The sequence below is a fragment of the Bos mutus genome, chromosome 22 (assembly GCF_027580195.1).
Source record: "Bos mutus isolate GX-2022 chromosome 22, NWIPB_WYAK_1.1, whole genome shotgun sequence".
Taxonomy (NCBI): Eukaryota; Metazoa; Chordata; class Mammalia; order Artiodactyla; family Bovidae; genus Bos; species Bos mutus.
Window position 1 is genome coordinate 36,151,352 of NC_091638.1, and position 21,808 is coordinate 36,173,159.

Sequence of the window (21,808 nt, forward strand, 5' to 3'; positions counted from 1 at the left end):
CCCTTGATCAGCAGGCGCTGTCAATAGGGCTGATGAATGAGAGAAACTCAAGAGTGAGGACCAGGAAGCATTGTGCAATATGACATTTAATTACTAGGTGTGAAATAAACCAGAAACAAATGAAACCACTCGATTTTTTTCTAAAGATAGATTGTTCATATGTCAGAGCTAAGATGTCATTGCCTTTTAATGAATTGGTTTATAAAATGCTGTCCTTAATAGTCATTGATTTGATCCTTGACCTGATTTTATCTGGACACATATTAGGTCTAGTTTGTGTTAAGGACACGGGCATAATTTGCTTTCTTGAGGTAAGGAGAAGCCTGTGGACTGAAAATGATGTGGCTATTTTTGAAGGCAGCTCTTTCACTCACCTGACATCTCTGAAATAAGGTTTCTTTGAAAAGGGCCAATTTCTATTAGAAAGCATAGAATAATTTAGAGTTTTATATAGTAATTATTATAAGTAACTCACAATAACATTTCTACTTGATTTTACTTATTCAAAACTGGCCACTCACTTCCTAATAATGCCTTTGCTATCTCATACACTATTCTAATGAAATCATTTCTTTCAAAGTCAGTGTAGGTGATATCATATGAACTCAGGCTTCCGTTCATTACTGTCTTCATTTTTCCTAGCAAATGTTTAGAAGCATTAATAATTTGTGTTTAATTTCAACTCTGAAAGATACTTGATTTGGCTTACCAGGCAGAGTGAAAAATAATAATTTATATGAGTCATCTATCTAGGAAGTGTAGTCTATAACATAAAATGACCCAGAGCTGTGACAAGAGAAGTACTGCATAATGTGAGACTGTAATTGCTCATTGAGAAATGAATTAAGCAAAAGAAGGGCAATAACAGTTCATCAGCTGGATCTCTACATCATTTTGCAGTTGTTCCCAGTCCATATTTTTTTGGAATGTGACTTAGAGTTGGAGAGGTAGTTGGCAAGAATTAGATACGGTAATGTATGGTCCCAGGGTGGGGGAAGTCAAGGCCGTAATTCAGTTTTCTGGGAATCTGCTGATGTCATCATTTATGGGGAAAAGCATAAGTAGCTTACGAACAATAGCAGAGTCCCAGGAGTGAATTCAGCTGCCTGGGATCCCATCCTTATGTGATGTTCACATGTTCATATTTCTCAGACTTGGCTCATAAGACACTTTTTGAATGTTAGAGTTTTGAGTGCCAATATAGTCTTCTCAAGGTGAAGGGTGGTATTACGGGAAATTTAAAAGGCAGAGAAGGACATGCTAAAAAATAGAAATACTCAGTTTTTATGCTTTTTGCTCAGTTTTAACACTTTTGAAACATAATCCTAGAAATTTTACTGTTCACATCATGTTTTCCTTTATTATAAAGGCCATACTCTGGTGTTTAAGTAAGGAAACACATAAACAGTGCCATAAACATGTATGTCTTTGGTATATGCTTAATGTTGTTCAGTTCAGTTCAGTTCAGTTGCTCAGTCGTGTCTGACTCTTTGTGACCCCATGAATCGCAGCACACCAGGCCTCCCTGTCTATCACCAACTCCTGGAGTTCACTCAGACTCACGTCCATCGAGTCAGTGATGCCATCTAGCCATCTCATCCTCTGTCGTCCCCTTCTCCTCTTGCCCCCAATCCCTCCCAGCGTCAGAGTCTTTTCCAATGAGTCAACTCTTCGCATGAGGTGGCCAAAGTACTGGAGTTTCAGCTTTAGCATCTTTCCTTCCAAAGAAATCCCAGGGCTGATCTCCTTCAGAATGGACTGGTTGGATCTCCTTGCAGTCCAAGGGACTCTCAAGAGTCTTCTCCAACACCACAGTTCAAAAGCATCAATTCTTCGGCGCTCAGCCTTCTTCACAGTCCGACTCTCACATCCATACATGACCATGGGAAAAACCATAGCCTTGACTAGACGAACCTTTGTTGGCAAAGTCATGTCTCTGCTTCTGAATATGCTATCTAGGTTGGTCATAACTTTCCTTCCAAGGAGTAAGCGTCTTTTAATTTCATGGCTGCAGTCACCATCTGCAGTGATTTTGGAGCCCCGAAAATAAAGTCTGACACAGTTTCCACTATCCCCATCTATTTCCCATGAAGTGATGGGACCGGATGTCATGATCTTCGTTTTCTGAATGTTGAGCTTTAAGCCAACTTTTTCACTCTCCTCTTTCACTTTCATCAAGAGGCTTTTTAGTACCTCTTCACTTTCTGCCGTAAGGGTGGTGTCATCTGCATATCTGAGGTTATGGATATTTCTCCCAGCAATCTTGATTCCAGCTTGTGTTTCTTGCAGCCCAGCGTTTCTCATGATGTACTCTGCATAGAAGTTAAATAAGCAGGGTGACTATATACAACCTTGATGTACTCCGTTTCCTATTTGGAACCAGTCTGTTGTTCCATGTCCAGTTCTAACTGTTGCTTCCTGACCTGCATACAGGTTTCTCAAGAGGCAGGTCAGGTGGTCTGGTATTCCCATCTCTTTCAGAATTTTCCACAGTTTATTGTGATCCACACAGTCAAAGGCTTTGGCATAGTCAATAAAGCAGAAATAGATGTTTTTCTGGAACTCTCTTGCTTTTCCCAAACTGCTTTATTCTTTTAGCATCTCATATTGTGTGTCACACAGTATTTCCTTCTGTTTTCTTTGACAGAGCAGTTATACACTTGACAAGAGCCAAAGTAAAATTTACACGGTGATGAGTGTTAGTCTGAATACTTGAGAAGACTTTAAGAATTGTCATGCCTAGGTCAACAGAGAACCAGTGTATTAATTAAATCAATGCAAACTCTTTTTTTCTTATGTCCATCTCGACTTGCTCTTGTAACTGTTCTCTCTTGGTGTTAGATATAAATTGTTTTCTCTCTTTATATCCAGGTTTATGGTATTTCTTTAGTAAGTCTATATTTACCCTTTCCATGAGAAGGAGTTAATTGTATGAAGAATAGCATGATAACATGAAATTATGGGACTTGAGGGCCTCACATTCAGACATACTGTATTCCAGCAAATAGGCATCTATCTATCCTTATAGATACATGCTAGTGCTTAATGACAATGATCATTTAAAATTATGGTATTTACAGAGCAAGTTGACTTTATGATTTCTTAGCAAAATGCAGTCCACAAAGTTGTGGCTGGGAGTTGTTTGCTTTTGTATGAGAGGTTTTGACAAATAATAATTAAAAATAGAAAATTTTGTGTGATGTGAAACTTGTGGGAAAAGAATGCCACTCTTGGGATAATTAAATTAGGCGTTATGTACAGAAAACCTGTGTTCCACAGTAGCAGTGTAATGAAGGGGCAGTAGTTACTTTCTTTTCTTTTAAAGGGAAATGGTTGGAGAGAGAGAAGAGGGCGTTGTGGTGGTGATGGTGATGATGCTTTTGTTGTTACAGTCAGTGTTCATTGAATGCAGATTATGACCAGACCTACAGGTTATATGTATTGTCTTAATCCTTACACAAGTTTATGAGGCAGGTATTATTGTTCCCATTTTGGAGATGAAGAAATCATGGCCCAAAATGTTTAACTTGGCTATGGTTACACAGTCAGTATCAGAGCTGGAGTTTGAACTCACCAAGTCTGATTTTAGATCTTGTAACAGTTTCTGTCTATATGGCTGTTCTGGGAGAATTTCAGACCCCTGCAGTTTTTAGGAAGATATAACATAACATGGTCAATAATTTCTGATCTCACGCTTACACTTGATTCATATATTAGAAGAACTAATGAAAGCAGGTTACTGTTGAAGAAGAAATTTATGCCATGCACATATTATTCACAGAAATGTTAACAACTCCTCTACTGAATAGTCATATCCTTGGAGACAGAGACTACCTTCTGTTTATCTCTGCATATCTATAGTTCAGTATTATTTTTAACAGTGTTATTGATAGTGTAAACTCCATAAAAGTCAGCATTTTTATTATATTCCTTAAACTGTGAAACCAGCTATCTAATTTCAGGACATTCTTTTTACCCCTGAAAGAAACCATCTACCCATTGGCAGTCAGTCTTATTTTCTTTTTAAACTAAAGAAAGAAAGCTGCCAGAGATTAGCAGCATTTAGCAGTGGCTTGCAGTCACCTAATTTATGAAAACTTGACATTCTCCATTAATTATAGCTTTTCACCGAAATAACCATTTTCTTTCACATGCTTTTGAAATTACCTGGTTGAAATCATTGGCATTAGTTCATTCCATTTTATACAAACAATTGCTGTCATTAATTCAGAGAAAGTAAAATGTATAAACTGTCATAATACTGAAAGTCTATCTGATCTAATCCCTTCTTATCATAGACAGCCTTTAGTACTAAACTATGGCATTACTGATTTTCAGAATTCCTTTCTGAGCAAAAAAATGCCTCAAGATAATCCCCCCAAAGTTGATTTTTGATAAGCGTGTATGGAGTGTTGGAAATTCTTTTTGTTCATTGCCTGAATGCTGAATGTTTGCAATGAATCTGTGACAGCTTGAAAATTTTCCCTTTCCTGTTTTTAATGAACACAGGATTTCCATGACTATATTTGCCTCTCCCCCGCATCAAAGAGGAAGAATGGTTAATATGCATGTTCAAGTTATTGCTTGACTTGCCTATTCAGTGATTCTGGCCTGAATTACCTCATTATTCTGATTAAGAGGTAGTAAAACATATTTCCTGGGAGCTCAGGGTTTGGATTAAGGAAGTCATAGAGGGTGAGGCTGAGCATTCTCCCCCAGGCTTAACTCCATCAGCACCCCTTCGTTTTGTTTGATGAGGACAGAGATGAAGAGCTATGAAAACTAAGCTGTCTCCCTCCTCCCACTAGTTTGTTCCTGTACCCAGTGCTTTCTTCATATACAGGGGTTTTTGCTGCCCTGTGGAAATAAAGTCTTGAGTTCAAATCCTGGCTCTGCCACTTAGCAACTGTGTAATTTTTGGCAAGTCACTTCATCTCTATGTGCCTATTCTGTCACCTGTGAAGTGGGGACAATAATAATAACTATAGGGTTGTTTTTGTTTGACTATTTATTGGATTTAAAAGGACACAAGCATGGCACTTGTTTTAAATATTTTGTTCTTTTCCTGATTATTAAAAATTGAGGTATAGTTGATTTATGATGTTTAGGTATACAGCAAAGCGATTTTGTTATACATATATATATCTGTAAGTATGTATATGTATGTATGCATTCTTTCTCAGATTCTTCTCCGTTATAGGTTATTGTAAGACATTGAATATAGTTATAGTTCCCTGTGCTATACAGTAGGTCCTTGTTGTTTGTATAATTTTTTTAGGTCCCACATGTGAGAGAGATCAAGTGATATTTGTCTTTCTCTGTCTGATTTACTCCACTGGAGAATGTCTAGGTCCATCCTTGTTAGTGCAAATGGCATTATTTCATTCCTTTTTATGACTGAGTAGTATTCCATTTTATGTATATATATCACATTTTCTTTAGCCATTCATCTGTTGATGGACTGACTTTAAACATGAACACATTCTCTTAGGAGAAAAGGTCTATTGGTCTTCTGTCCTCAGTTCTCTGTTCCTGCCTCCTGTTCACTGGCAGCCCTGGTAATACAAAAGTTTCAGTAAAAGCAAGTGCTTTTTATCCAGGAGGAAACACCCACTAGCTATTCAAGGGGCTCCACATTTGGGTGCCTAAAGCCATGATTAAGGCGCCATAGAAAAGTCACTAGTGTTTTGAGTCTATTAGACATGCAAGGCTTTGTGGTCAGTATTAGTAGATACATTGTTTCTAAATCTCTGGGGAGGAAGGGGATTTACACCCTTGTGGTTGGTCAGGCTCCCTAGAAAAGGGCATGTACTCATAGAAAAATGTTTGTTATGGTACATGCTACAAGATTTGTATTTCTGAGATGGTGACAAGAGGACACGAGCATTCATGAATTGGAGCCAAAGAGTTAGGACTTATCCCTACAGGGTAAAAACATAATGATCGCTTAGTTGTAGGACACACCTTCCTTCCATTTTTAAAAAACGTAAAGATCGCTTAGTTGTAGGACATACGTTCCTTTCATTTTTATGTTGAAATGAAATAGATGGGGTGGACATGGTAAATAGGCAGATGATCTCCTAGCCGGGGTAAAGAAGGTTGCATTAACTGAGGGCCAGAAATGACGCAGGTTTGACTGTGAGAATATCTGGTAGGAAAACAAAATAATATGTAATGTATTTAAATCATATGCAGAGAGGTTTTTCTCCTTGAACATATCTCCAAGAGTGTTGATGAAACTCACCTCCGAGTTTCCCAGCTAGCCAAATCCAAGTCAGCTGCTCATCACCTACTTGTTTGTTTCGGGTACTCTGTCCCCGCTGGACACCGTGATGGGAGTGGCACATACCTTGTCTCCCTTTGTGCCTGCACAAAGCCCAGAGGTATAGGTGTTTTTACTACTTAAAATTGTTGTCTTAAATTTTGATGGTTTTATTTTTTTCCACCCTCAATGTAGGTGAGGAAGCTGAGACTTAGATGGATCAACCTAAATTCTTTAGAGAGTAAGGTGATGGAGTAGGACTCTGAAACTGCTGTTTTCCACCTTAAAAACTAGAGGCTCTAATGTCTGTCCTGGGTTTTCCTGGTTGGTAGAGAACTAGTCCTAGTGGTTCCCAGCATGACTTCCGTGATGAAGTGAGATGATTTTAAGCAGTGTTCTTGATGCTACTTAAAGATCTAATCTAATACTGAGCATATGACTCTCTGTAATTAAAAATAAAATGCTTGTAATTGTGTTAAGGAGAAAGTCTCAGTTTGGAGCTAATAAATCTCTAATGTTTGTTAATCTCCCTTTGTAATGAGAGAATGTGGACTTCAGGCTCAGAGCCTAAGACTCTAAATAAAATGAACCAATTTTATTTTTGTTGTATTTATTTTTAGTTGTTTATGACAGGCTGGAACTGATTGTTCATTGTAGGTAATGCTAAGTGTTTCCTTTTTGAAGTTTTATAACAGTAAAATCTGCTCTTTGTCGTGTACAGTTCTATAGGTTTTGAGAAGTACATTGTCCTTCACCTTCCACCGCAATCAGGATACAGAACTTTTCTGCCTCCTCAAACCCTCTCCACTCCTCCCATTCCCTGGTGCTGCCCCCTTGCAGTCAACGTCAACCATACACTTGGCAACAGCTGGTTTATTCTCCATCTCTATTGTAGTTTTGCCTTTTATAGACTATCACTGAAATGGAATATGCAGTATCTAACCTTTTGAGTCTGGCTTTTTTTTTTTTTTTTTTACACTTATTAAAATGTATTTGGGATTAATCCACATTGTTGTGTACATTTAAACTGTTGTTGAGTTCATTGTAAGGACTTTACACTGTGTATCCAATTGTCAATTGAAGCACATTCAGGTTGTCTGTCTGTTTTGGGCTGATTATGTGTAGAGCTGCTTAAACATTTGTATATAGGTTTTTGTATAAATGTGAGTTTTCATTTATTGAGGATAAATATTTAGGAGTATGATTTGGGGGTCCTATGTAGATTTGTGTTTAACTTTTTAACAAGCTGCCAAACTCTTTTTCAAGTGGCTGTACCATTTTGCATCCTTACCAACAATGTATTAAAAAGTTCCAGTTGCTCCATGTTTTCACTAGCATCTGGTACTGTAAGTTTTTTTTTAAAAGCCCATTCTAATAGGTATATAGCAGTTAAGCATTTCTTTTGATCTCAAGATATGGCACAAACCGTGTGCGTGCATGCCAAGTCACTTCAGTCGTTTTCAACTCTTAGTGACCCCAGGGACTGTAGCCTGCAAGGTTCCTCTGTCCATGGGACTCTCCAGGCAAGAATACTGGAGTGAGTAGCCATGCCCTCCCTGAGGGGATCTTTCCGACCTAGGGATCGAACCTGTGGCTCCTGCATTGCAGGCAGATTTTTTCCACTGAGCCACTGGGGAAAAATTGTGTGAGTGGTAGGTAACTTAGTGAATTTGGGGAAAAAACATGTTCTACTCTACTGTATCTCTGGCAACTAAAGAATAAAGACTATGAGGTTATCTTGGATATCTAATGAATTTCAAGCAACGTAAACACTTGTTTTCTTAACCTGTAAGCAGATGGAGTGACTATGATTTTTGAAAGTCTCGTTACATTTAGATAAGCAAAACCCAGATGAAGTTAACATCAGATGATCCCATTGAGTATTAACAATTTACTCTTAGTAATGATCCCTCTACTAGCAGTCTGGCCTTGAGGCCAGTTGAAGTGATGACTTGCCTTGAAACTTAATGGCATTGGGAACACTTAGCAGTAGGAAATAGCATATTAGTGTTTCATTTCTAAATTTTTTTTTCTGGCTTGAACTGGATATTTCAAAAGAAATTCTAGAAATAAGGCGAGAATGCAGATGAGCTCCAAATCTGGTTTTGTTTCTGTAGCCATTTGTTGTTCAGTGACTGTTGTGTGAGATTCTGCCCCGCCATGGACTGCAGCACACCAGGCTTCCCTGTCCTTCACTGTCTCTCAGTTTGCTTAAACTCGAATCCATGGATTCGGTAATGCTATCCAACCATCTCGTTCTCTGTAGCCGTAGTTTGTGGAGCTTGATGATAAGGAAGGTAGTTTTTTGATTTCCTCATCAAGATTCCCTCGTGCCAGGTACACTGAAAGTTTATGAACCATACAATGTGCCCAAGAAGCAAGCAGCCACTCAAGCTTTGGAGGCAAACTTTTTTGGGTACTGCTAATTCGTACTGAGACAGTCAGCAGGGCAGAGCTCAAATTCATTTATCTGGTGCAGAAAAGGCTGATAGTATTCACTTCTCTGGTGCACATTTTGTTAAATTTTAACACTTAAAAAAGACTCTGTGTAAGTGATGAATGATTTGAAATTTAAAAACCAAAATCAGGCAGAAAAATATTGCCACCTTCTCCTAACTTTAGGTCGCAAAGTGTCGGATACAACTGAGCGACTGAACAACCACAACCTATTCATAGCTAAAGGCAAGTAGTGAGGACCTTGATGCTAGCTTTCTATAGTTGGAAACCTTGGGACGTATTATGTGTTGATTCAGTTGGAGCCTCTATTCTTTGGCATGTTCTTGCAAGGATTAAGCTAATATCGAAGTTGTTTGAGTAGGATGCCTAACAATCAGGACTTTCAGGATTATTTTATTATTTTATTCGATTTATAAAATACCAAAACAGCTAACTACAAGCACAGTGGTACAATTCAGAGAGATGTAAAGAAACAATTTTTTTTTCTCCTCCCATTTCTGCACCCACCCTCTTCTGGTTACCGCTGTTAAGGATTTATTCCATCCATTTGCTGCTGCTGCTGCGTCACTTCAGTCATGTCCAACTCTGTGCGACCCCATAGACGGCAGCCCACCAGGCTCCCCGTCCCCGGGATTCTCCAGGCAAGAACACTGGAGTGGGTTGCCATTTCCTTCTCCAATGCGTGAAAGTGAAAAGTGAAAGGGAAGTCGCTCAGTCATGTCCGACCCTTAGCGACTACATGGACTGCAGCCCACCAGGCTCCTCCGTCCATGGGATTCTCCAGGCAAGAGTACTGGAGTGGGGTGCCATTGCCTTCTCCGTCCATTTAACTATTTATTAACTCAGAAAACATGTAGCACCCATAGGGCTTTCTTTTCTCTTTTTCAGTAAAATGCAGTGATTATTTTTATACTTTATGTTACTTAACTGTATATTATAGATATTCTTTCTCATAACTGCTTGAGCATCTAACTAGTACTTCTTTACAGAGGAAAAAAAAATTTCCTAAGGGCAGATCTACCATATTTCATTTACTCATTCCTATGTTCACAGGAACTCACTTTGTGTGTGTGTATGTATTTTGGAGGACTGCTTTTGTTTTGATCTTGTTGCTTTTGGTTTTTGTTTTGGCTGCCAAAAGTGATGGCACAAATATCTAGGAAGACTTTTTTCCCAAGATACCATATCCAAAAGAAACATAAAGCTTGACTGTCATTTTTCAAAGCAGATAAGAGGCTTTTAAAGGATGAGTTTCCTGTGTGAGGACAAGATTCTGCCGTTTGACTGTTGTTGTTAAGTCGGTAAGTCATGTCTGACTCTCTGTGACCCTGTGGACTGTTGTTTGCCAGGCTCCTGTGTCCATGGCATTTCCCAGACAAGAATACTGGAGTGGGTTGCCATTTCCTTCTCAAGCAATTTGATATGGTTCTTATTTTTATTTCAAAAGCTGAAAGTGCTTTGCGGGCATGGTAGTGAACATAGTACTGGAAACGCCCTCCTGGTTTAGAAATGCACTGGCCAATCCAGTTGCCGCTAGCCACGTGTGCCTCTTTAAATCTAAAGTAATTAACATTAGATAAAATTTCCGTTCAGTTCCTCTGTCACGTTAGCCACATATCAATAGCTACATGTGTACACGTGTTGAACTTTAATGCTGTGCACCTGAAATGTATTTAATAAAAATAATAATAATAACCAGATGTGGCTCGTGGCTACCATCTTAGACTCACGTCTATGAAACATTTCCCATACGGCAGAACGTTCTTTTGGACAACAATGATTTCAAATGACTAAAGTCAGATTGCCTAACTTTCAAATCATAGCTTTCCCCAGCTGAGTTGTATGTGACCTTGGGAAGGTTACTTTGCTTCTCTAGGTGTCAGCTTCCTCATCTTTAAAAAAGTGAGTATAATAGCAATCCTTCTGTGTTTCTGAGAAAGATTAGCTATAGCACTGTTGATTAACTGTTGAACACTTTACCTAAGATATAGGTAAGCATCAAATAAGTGGAAGCTGTCCTTTTTTCCTAGTGTTTGATTATCTCTTCTTTCTTTTGGAAGGCCAGGGGTGAGCTCTGTTTGTTTGTTCAGACATGGTAGCTGCAAGATATTGTTGCCCTGGTTTCTAGCTGGACCAACAAAAGACGGTATAGTAAGCTGGAAGCAACTTCCATGTGTCAGCCTGCTGGTTTCTTTAAAATACGTTGTCCCTGAGAAACATGGTAGAATTTGTTTTACTTCTCTTCTGCCAGGAAGTAACCCTTCTGGCTTTGTTAGAAGTGTGGTTTGTAATAATTGTACCCACCCCAGATGGCTCCTGAAAAACCTTTGAAATGCCATCTGCCAGGCGTGTGTCCAGCAGGCAGCCTGTCATTCTGCTGAAAGAAAAGAGAGGGCGGGGTCCCCTCCCAGGCCCTTTCTGCCTAGCATCTCTGAATGGGAGCCTGATCATGTGGACCAGGCCCAGGGCCGGTTGCTCAGAGGATGACTCCAGTAAGCTCCTGCTGGTCTGCAGAGAGGAAAGGTTTTGTCTGGGTAGTAAACCCTGAAGGTTTTGTGGGTGGAGATGAATCTTCCCCCATCCCCTTCCCCTGCTGTTTAAAGGCCATTCTAAGCGTATTTATTTCCAAGGGAAAATGGTGTCTGCATGTTTTCATTTTTCCTCTACAATGTACCATTTTCCCCCAAGTTCTTGATTATTTTCAATCCTTTCAGGAAATTAAGTCCCAGAGGTTAATGTTGTCTCAACAGTTACTCTGACAGATTGTTTCAGAAAACATGACTGGAAGAAATGTCAACGATAAGATGATTATAGGAAGGGGAGAAAAAACCAAAATATTGTCTGGTGTGGAAGACTTTAAAAAAACAAACAAACAGATCTTCTGTTTGGTCTTCCTCATTTACCTGCATTTGGGGGCGCTGGGAATGGAGGGATGGATTTAGTTAATAGAATTTTGGTATGGAGACTTGAGTGTGAGAGTTGCCATATAGAACATATTTAAGACAGATTCTTTCACAGCAAGTTTCAAAGAGGTTCTGTTCTTGCCCTACACGGGAATTTCCCAGTATGATGCATGCAGACTTCGTGTTTTCCAAATAGCTGGCTGAACAGCTTCTGCACTTGGCTCTGAGACATCACACCCTCCTCCTCTGCTCCTGCTTTGTTGACAGCTGCCTCTTCATCTCCTCTGAGGATCTTTTCCTCTTCTTAGTTTCCAAAAATTGTAAAGTTTTTGTGTTTAAGTCAGACTTCTTGACTGCCTTTTCTATACTGTCTCTCCCCCTAGATTCTCTCTCTTGCCTTCAAATGCCAGTGGTTTAGTGATAACTCTCAAATTTAGGGCCCAGCCACCCATCTGTTTTTTGGTTTACATATTCAGCTGTCCAGAGCTCTCTACACCCAAGGTGTCTGATAGGCATCTCAAGCTTTCACATATTCAGAAGTGAACTCTTAATTTTTTTTCCCTTATACACCATTCCCCCATCTTCTTGATGTCTGTAAGTAGCACATCCCGTTTGCCCAGGGATGTGCTACTTATTCTTCTGTTTTTCTTACACACTCCATCAGAGGTTTCTGTCTTTAAAATCTAAACCTAGCCTGGCCTGATGAGTTGATGTACTTTGAACACATCTATCCTGTATACTCTCTTACAGCTGTTTAAAGTGTTCACCATTCATAATAGAAATCTCATGGCTTCTTATCACCTCCGTCCTATTGTTCTTGTCTGTGCCTTGATTTTTTTTCTCAACTGGACACTGAAAAGGGTGAAAGTGTTAGTCTCTCAGTCATGTCTGACTCTTTGCCACCCCATGGACTATAGCTCGCCAAGCTTCTCGTTCATGGCAAGTTTCTAGGCAAGAGTACTGGAGTGTATTGCCATTCCCTTCTTCAGGGGATCTTTCCCAACCAGGGATCAAAGCAGGGTCTTCTGCATTGCATGCAGATTCTTTACCATCTGAGCCACCAGGGAAGCTCAATTATGTATATAATTTGAACTATAATACCAACTCATTTCATTCTGTAATAACATAAACTGTGTATCTGGTAGCAGGTACTGAGCTAGGCCTTTTAAAAGCCTTGTCTTATTCAATACACGCAACAAACTTATAGGTAGTTTATTGTCCTTATTTCACAGATTAGGAAACGGAGAAACAGCAGAAGCTCAGGAACCAGACAGACCATGAATTCATCATTCCCTTTCTATGTGTACCTCCTCCACAGCAGTATACGGTACTCTTTATGCTTCTGGAGTACCCACTGTATGCCTGACACCCGAGATGTAAATTTAAACATTGTAAAGTACCTCAAGGGTGTCATAGTCTGCCAGGGAAGCAAGAAATGGAAACAACTTAGGAAACAGTTTAAGAATAGACTTTTGGACACTACACAAGCAGGCTTCTATACCAGAAAGTCCTGGTGTGCTGAGCATGACAAGCAAACATTTGTAACATAACTGGTACTATGGGCAATTTGCAGCTTTTTGTAACACTCAGACTTCAGATATTAGAAAAATTGGACTTGTTTAAAAATGTTTTGCTTGAGTAAAATATGTAAGAAGTGTTGACTTCTTGACGTAAGAGAATTCTGGATATCCATTGTAGATGCATGGGAATTCACATGGGCAGGTAACCAGAGACTGTGTTCTGCCATGAACACTGGAGACAACATAAGTTGGTTATGTAATTGCTTTTTAGGGAGAATTAGAACTAGGACTAAGGGGAAAAATTCCTACTTATTATATTTTTAAAAATGACTTAATAGCACTATGGGTAAGTGTGCCTTGCAGAGTGAACCCATGCTGGTTGTATGCCTTACCTAACTTAAATGTTGGAGCAGAAATCATGAATTTTGCTTTTTTTTTTTTTAATCTCCCCTACCATTTAATGTAGATTTCTAGTATGTACTCCGAAATTGCTTATGGTTTCTTTTCTTTTTTTAGTTTGAGTGTAAACCACACTCCTTCCACACTTTTGATCGAGGTTGAGTGGGCTAAAATGACAGGTCTTTCGCCCAGCACCTCAGCTGGGTGACTTAAATATTCTAGAGGGCCTGTGTTATTTCATAAGAAGAATTGTTATATTTATGAGTCTTTGAATGCATGATGAGGTTAATTCAGGGGGAGAATTTTCTACCGAAAGCAGTGTCCTTTTTCTCCTGTCAGAACTTACGGGTGGCCTCTTTTTGCCAAACATATTAATTACATGGAGACACAGCAACATTTTGATCCCTGGGAGGTATCCAGCCACAGATCTTGGGCAATTGAATTTCTCTAGTGATGTGTTTATGCAGCGGGTGTCATTTTCTTCAAAGGGCTTATTACATTGGAAGTTGCCGGATATATTGAGGAACACAAGAATTTCAAGGCCTGTGATAAAAATATAAACCCCTTAGGCTGAGCTTAAGGTGGATAATGTTTTTAGAATTTACTGGAGCCCTAAAAGCTGCTGATTGTGAATGTTGTCTGTATAAAATACAGTTCACCCTTTTCATTCAGTGCATTCATCATTTTTTTCAGTGATAAAAATCTCCCTGGGCTGCCTTGCTGTGTTTGGTTTTCTCTTTCTGGTATTTGAGGGGCCCAGGCTCGAGAGGATGAAAGTCAGGATGCTTTTCTGCTAGAAAGACATTACCTTTGCCAGCTCCCTGTCTCAGTAGGTGGGTCTGTCAGCTTAGGTACTTACTGAACTGGTTATTTTAATTACACCTGGATGGGGCGCTTCCTCTTTCAGTGGACTGATGTTTTCTTGTGCCTTTTGTCTTGTCTGCCACAGGCACAACCCGGTCTCCCAGAGAAGGAGAGGTGCCTGGCGTGGACTATAACTTTCTGACTGTGAAGGAGTTCTTGGACCTCGAGCAGAGCGGGACTCTTCTAGAAGTTGGCACCTATGAAGGTGAGCTGATCTGTATGGCAGCAATGAGTGTGCCTCTCTGCTGGGCACCGCAGAGGATCCTGGGCCATTGAGGCAGAGATGTTCTGTGGACTAGTGAAGTCTAAACATCTGTAGGAGATGGCAGTTCACCTTAATGGGATTAATAATAACAAAATATATGGAATAAGGCTTTGTGGAACTCTTTAAAAATACTTTTGATTTTTTTTTTCCTCCAGGATTTTTCTCCTTTAATTTGTTGATTTAAATGCGGGCATGTGTGAGTGTGGGCGTGTGTGTGTGTGTTTAATATGGGTATGTATGGTATTAGAAAGAAGAGGAAGAAGACTCATAGCATAAAATGTGACGTTATAGGTGGTGGTGTTTTAGTCTCAAAAGGACTGGAATGTCATTTGTACCACCAATTGATGTTTAATATATTTTGGAATAGATGATACATTTTCATGGAATATTTCAAAGCAGAATATTTCAGAAGTATTCAGTAAGTAAGCTCTTTCCTAGATCTATCTTCCACCTGCCTAATTTCCATTTCTCTTTTCCCCAGATACTAAAACCGGTGTTATTCATTTCTGATTACTCTTCTGAAGTTTTTTTTTTTTTTAATGTAAATACAAACACATATATGCAAGTGTCCACATACATGTATTTGTTTCATACATGTGTTCTCATATCTTCCCTTATAGAAGGTATATATGCTAGTTGGCATCTTACTCTTTTATATCATGAAAATATGTCTTCTGAGTCTTTGAGGTTCAGTACTAGAGTGCTTTTTGTTTTCTTTTTTAAGTGAGTAAGTAATCTCCTGAATACGTGGACCATAATTTATTTAACTAGGTCTTTTTGAATAAACATTTTTTAATATTTCAAAACATGACTGTGTTGAATAACATGAGTATAAATCATTTCACATAGGTGAAAGTAAATCTGTAGGATGGGATCAAAGCCTAATGTGGGGAGAAAATTAAACTTACATCTTCTGAAGACAGTGTTATAGCTTGATTGTTTTGTTGAGTGTCATTATTTGAGACAGAAGGATATACTATGATACTGTTAATAACTGGATCAAGTTATTAAGTTTTGTGTACTTTTTAGAAACTCTCAAAATCTGGATTTATGGGATGAACACAGTGGCATTTTGCAGATGAGATTTAAAAACAAAGGATGAATACAAAATAGACTAATTTTCTTAGGGGCATTATAACTCTGACGTGATAATTGCTCTGTTTCAGGGGCACTTTTTGCAGTGGGGACAGGGAAGAATGTTAACTTTGTGCCTACTGTTCATGTCCAAATTTTGAATATACATTTAACATTAGGTAGATATTAATGAGATTCCTGATTGTGAATACAAGAAGATTTGCTTTGAGTATTGCTGGTTATCCATTGTTGTGAAAGTCGCTCAGTCATGTCCAGCCCTTTGCAACTCCATGGACTGTAGCCTGTCAGGCTCCTCTGTCCATGGAATTCTCCAGATCAGAATACTGGAGTGAGTAGCCATTCCCTTCTCCAGGGGGTCTTCCCACCCCAGGGATCGAACCCAGGTCTCCTGCATTGCAGGCAGATTCTTTATCGTCTGAGCCATCGTTATCCATTGTTGTCGTTTCCTTGAAGTATTGGGATTTGACTGGGGGTTGGTGGGCTGGGAGATCTGAGAGTGCCCCAAGGAAGAATGATTTGTTCAGACTGGTTCATATATACAATGGAATATTACTCAGCAATAAAAAGAAATGCATTTGAGTCCGTTCTAATGAAATGGATGAAGAGTGAAATAATGACATGGATGAAGAGTGAAGTAAGTCAGAAAGAGTGAGACTAATATCGTATATTAATGCACATATATGGAATCTAGACAGATAATACCTCTGATCCTATTTGCAGGGTAGCAAAGGAGACGCAGACATAAAGGACAGACTTTTGGAAAAACTGAGGGAAGGAGAGGGTGGGATGATTTGAGAAAGTAGCATTGAAACATATACATTATCATATGGAAAATAGATAGCCAGTGGTATGACACAGGGAACCCAAAGCTGGTGCTCTGTGACAACCTAGAGGGCTGGGATGGGAAGGGAGATGGAAAGGCGGTTTAAGAGGAAGGGGACCTATGTATACCTATGGCTGATTCATGTTGATGAATGGCAGAAGCCATCACAATATTGTAAAGTATTTATCCTCCAATAAAAAGAATTGACCTAGTTGTGAGGTTAGAAAAGGGATGGGGGCTCAGTGGATATACCAAGAGCTTCTTCAGTGTGTTCTTTTGTAAATGTGAATATGGTTAAAAATTCACGTGGCTAAGAAGAGAGCAAGTGTTGGATCCTCTTTGCTGTAAGAAAGTGAGTTGTCCTGTCTGAAATCACTTATTATGACCATCAGAGGAGCTTTAATCCAGAATATAAAAAATATTCATTTGCATGTTTGGAGAGGTTAAGGGTGGGAGTGGCTGTGCAAAGCCAAAGAGTACTTTGTTGAAAAAGAAAAGCATGTGATTAGGTAACAGCATATCAGGGACAAAAAAGAAAATCAACTCATTTTATTGAGGTGTTTATGTTACAAGTGGTACGTAGGTGGAGTCACTTTTTTCCCCACTAGTTTTATCGCTTTGACAGAGGTAGCTATTATCCCCAGCTTTTTCGATGAGGATGCTTAGACCAGATAGCACTTTGGGACTTTGTTAAGGTTGTGCAGCTGGTTCCAGAAGGCGAGAGCCAGGAAACAGACCCGGCTGTTGGATTTTTAGATCCCATGCTCTTTCCTGGAAATGCCAAGATGATACTGATGTAACCAAAAAGTTGTGATAATAGACCCTTAGTACTTTCACCCGACTTCTTGCTGGGCAACAACAGGAAAAAGTTTTTCAGAAAATGTCTAGTCATCCGTCTTTCTGTGAATGTCATTCAGTTATTTTAGAGTTGAAATTCTCATGCTGCATATGGGTCCAGTGTCTTTTAGCCTTTTACCTGTGTTCTTCAGCATTTTGACCTTTTGGCTGTATGATTTCCCTGCTGTACAAGACGGCTCCTAATTTTTTGGTAGCAATTGGAATGTATTGTATTGACTTTCATAAGGTGAAAGCAAAATGGAATTTGTATGATATGCCAGATAGTGTTACAGGAATAGGGCTGGAGAGATCTTTGTGAGCCCCTCTGGGCCCCCTTAATGGGGATTCTGTCAACTGGACACTAACAAGCCTGCAGGCTGGGCTGTGGCCCTGCCAGAGTTTAAGTCTCAGCCCCTTTGCTGCTGAGCTGTGTGCCCTCTGGCAAGTTACTTAATGCTCCATGTCTCCTTTTTCCCTTCGGTAAAATGAGGATAATAATAGTGCTTTCTCATAGGTAGGATTAAATGAGACAATAATTGGAAAGGGCTGAGCACAGCGTCTGACACACGTAAGCTCTCCGTCAGCATTAGCTCTTATATTTACACACACGATTGGCCCCAAATTGCCACCCTGTTGGATGGATTCTCTCCTCCTTCTCCTAGTCAGTAAACTAGTGGATTTACCAGTAAAATATCTTTATTTACTTCCCTAGGTACTCACTGTCTATTTCCCTTGCTCACATTTTTTCCCTCTTGTCCTGACCTGGCTCCAAAGAGGAAAACACCGCAACGCAAATCACTCTTCAAAGCAAGACTTTTAAACAGCTTGAAGTAAAAGTAATGAATATACACTATGGAATTCTTTCTAGAGTAAAGAACTTAAACATCTTTAAGTCTGAGTTGATTCTCCTCCTTCTCACAGGAAACCTCTGTTAAGGGTCTGGTGCAAAGATTCAGAAAACATAGACATAAATGGCATAAACCTAAGTATTGCTGTCCGTCGACTTAACACATCCTGGAGATCTTTCCAGTTACCCCACGCAGTTCCACCTCATTCTTTATAAATGCTGCAAAATATCCCATTGTATGAATTTATATAGTTGATTTAACTAGCCCCCTGCAGGTGGACATTTAATATGCCTCCTTCCCCCACCTTTTAATGTTTTGTAAACAATACTGCTGCGAACACCTCTGTACAAATGTCTCACTGTACTGTTTTGAATGGATTTATAGAGGAAATTCCTGGCAGTGCAGTTTTAAAGGCAGCCCTTCTGTGCCTACATGGTTCATTTCAACATTTTCCATGGCATAGGGTGTGATGTATGGGGCAGAAGATCAAAGTAGCTCTGCCTTTGAAGGTGCTTATGCTTCATAGTGATTTATTTCTGACAGTGTTTGTTCAGTATATACATGATGAGTGCTTTTCAAAGTGCATTATGTATAACAACTCACTTAATTATCCAGTAATCCTATGAGCTGAGGACAGTTTGTCCCCATTTTACAGAAGAAGAGTATGAGGCCCAGAGATGCCCACTGTCTTTTTTAACTCCACATGGTGAGCCCAAGATAGAGCTGGCATTCAAACCCAGGCTTATCTGGCTCTAGGGTCTCTACAGCCCCTCAGTCTTGGGAGGCAAAATAATTTAAACAGCTTCTAGAGAAGTGATGAGTGCTCAGAGAAGAGAACTACAAGAGTGCTCCATTGACGCTAACATTAGGGTCAGTCCCCTTGAAGAAATGGACTTTGATCTGAAGCTTGTCAGAGGATCTCATGAGTTCAGGTGTGTTAGCACCGACCCTAAAGCCTGAATCTCGAGAAAGCAAATGCAGTGTGAACCAAGAAAAGGTCAGAACGTGTGTGCTAGAGATGGAAGATCAGGGAATCATTTCTTGCTTCGTGTACAACCAATGCCATCCAACAGGACTTTCTTCAGTGATGAAAATGTTCAATATTCCGAGCTGTCCAACACAATAGTCACGGACCACATGTGATTTTTGTGACTGAGAAGCTGCATTTTAAAATTAATTTAGTTTAAACTAATTTAGCCTTAAATAGTCCCATGTGTCTGATGACTGCCATATTTTCTAGGGCAGTTCTAGAATGAAAGCTTCTGCAAGGATGGTTGAGGACCTACTCAAGAAGATCTTTCTCTTCTCCGTCATCTGACTTCAGAGAGCTAAGGTCATCTTTAAGAGCTAATCTCCTTTTGGAAAACATAGTTTTAAATCCTCCCAAAGAGGATGTCACTACAGAGGAGAGGTGATCTTCTTTATGTACATTCTGTGACATATATAGGGCAGACAAGTAGAGTGAACCAATAAAGCCTCAAGGCCTGATAACCTTCTGAATATTCTTTCAGGTCCAGTATTTGTTTGGGGTTTAGAATTTCAGGGTTGTAAAAGTTTAAACTGAAAGGCAGTAGAGCTCATCTCTTCAGAAAACAAAACCGAGGTCCAGAAAGAGAATGTCTAAGACACTAAAGGGAATTGGGGACCAAATCTGGCCAAATGCCTTTCACTAAGGTCATGTCCCAGGCAGGACTGAAATGCTCATCTTGCCTGAGTCTGCTGCTTGGAAATGGATACTCTTCCTGTAGACTCTCTTACTAGTTTGTGCATGCATCCATTTAACCATTAATGATAAAATGTTTAGCAAAACCAGACATGATTGTTGTCCTTAGAGGGCTAACAGTAGTCTGTAGCTCCTAGTAGACTGTAGCCTGCCAGGCACCTCTGTCCATGGGATTCTTCAGGCAAGAATACTGGAGTGGGTTGCCATTCCCTTCTCCAGGGGATCTTCCCAACCCAGGGATCGAACCTAGATCTCCCACAGGCAGATTCTTTACCATCTGAGCCACCATTTTTAAGGCAGTGTCACATTATTATATCAACGGTATGAAAAGTTTATGTGGACTTGCTAATGTATTAGTTATTAGAAGAAGAGATAAAAGATTCAGGTGATGATATTCCACCTAGGATGACTCCTGCTTCTGTTGGAAAGATGTTGGTACTGTTTGCTTAGATTAGAAACACTGGGAAAAGCCAGGATTGGTGTGGGGTGTCAGGGGCTCCATGATGGAATTTTCCACCCCCATCAGCTGTAATGCTGGCATATTATGTGTATCCTCCAACAGAGTAGATGCCCTTTGTGACTGTTTAAGGAACCTAAGTATTACCCCTCACAAAGGCATACGAGTTATGAGTAGAGTTCATAATTGGTCTCAGCTCTGCAGTTTGAGCCAACTCCTCATTCTGTCACTGGCTGCAGTCAACATCAAGGCAAGACACAGAAGACAAGACTAAACGTGTCTTTCCTCCTTGGCCCAGCTTAATTGCGACACTGAGCTCATTTATTGGATGGCATTCTTGAAATAAATCAGAAGCACCATCTCCTTTTTTCCTTGCTTTTTTTTTTTCTCCTGTTGACATTTTTGCTCAATACGACAGGTCACTGCCTCAGCCAGCCCTTGGGACTTCTCTGGGAGAGAGTTTGTAAGGGCGGAATGTTCAATGAGGGTGGTTCCAAACATGCCTGTTTTACAAATGCCTCTGGGTAGAAGAGGCTGATTGATTATACACTCTGAGCTTGCAAAGCTTTTCCCTCAGCATGGAAGTGCAGTCCCAATGTGACATTTCCAGTTGTAGTTATGTGTTGCATATCTCTTCATGCTAATTAGGAAGGGAGTATGTCTGTCAGCCTTCAATAATGGTACTGTTCTGCTTCTTAGAAGGTCTGCAAAAAGGCAGTTGCCAAGGGTCTGCTTTGGGGGGACATAGTAATAAAGGTGGGGTGAAGAGAGTTCTTGTTTGTCATTGAAGAAGACGAGACCGTCTGGAGTCCTGTTCTTTGGCAGGCCTCAGCAGCCGTCTGTTGTGATAAGCTCTGTTGGCAAACTCCACTGTGGAGTGTTCTCTGTTGATAATGAAAGAACCAAAGGAAATCTGTATGACAATTGTATGTTCCTCTGCCTTTCAAGACAAGGAAGCCAAGCCCAGGGACGTTTTGGTTAACTTTCTGCTCAGAGATCCCCAACCATTCCTGGAGTCGAGAGCATAGACAGTGAAGACAGATCCATGTTTAAATGCCAGCTGTCATTAAGCAGTGTGTGAATGTCAGTTTCTTCGTCTGAAAATGGGAATATTATTTTTTTTTTCTGTAGAATTGTTAATGATTAGAATAAGTGAGGGAGAAGGCAATGGCACCCCACTCCAGTACTCTTGCCTGGAAAATCCCATGGCTGGAGGAGCCTGGTAGGCTGTAGTCCATGGGGTCGCTAAGAGTCAGACACGACTGAGCAATTTCACTTTCACTTTTCATTTTCATGCATTGGAGAAGGAAATGGCAACCCACTCCAGTATTCTTGCCTGGAGAATCCCAGGGACG

At 40.0% G+C, this 21,808-nt stretch overlaps 1 protein-coding gene across 16 annotated transcripts in view; it reads left to right on the forward strand.

Annotated features, from left to right (window-relative positions):
* MAGI1 (membrane associated guanylate kinase, WW and PDZ domain containing 1) overlaps positions 1–21,808 on the forward strand; it is a 642,595-nt gene that overhangs the window by 494,454 nt on the left and 126,333 nt on the right. For all 16 annotated transcript variants that reach the window (XM_070359138.1, XM_070359140.1, XM_070359139.1 and 13 more), the window contains exon 3: positions 14,491–14,610. In XM_070359138.1, coding sequence (XP_070215239.1) covers positions 14,491–14,610 — 120 coding nt within the window. The remainder of the gene's footprint in view (positions 1–14,490; positions 14,611–21,808) is intronic.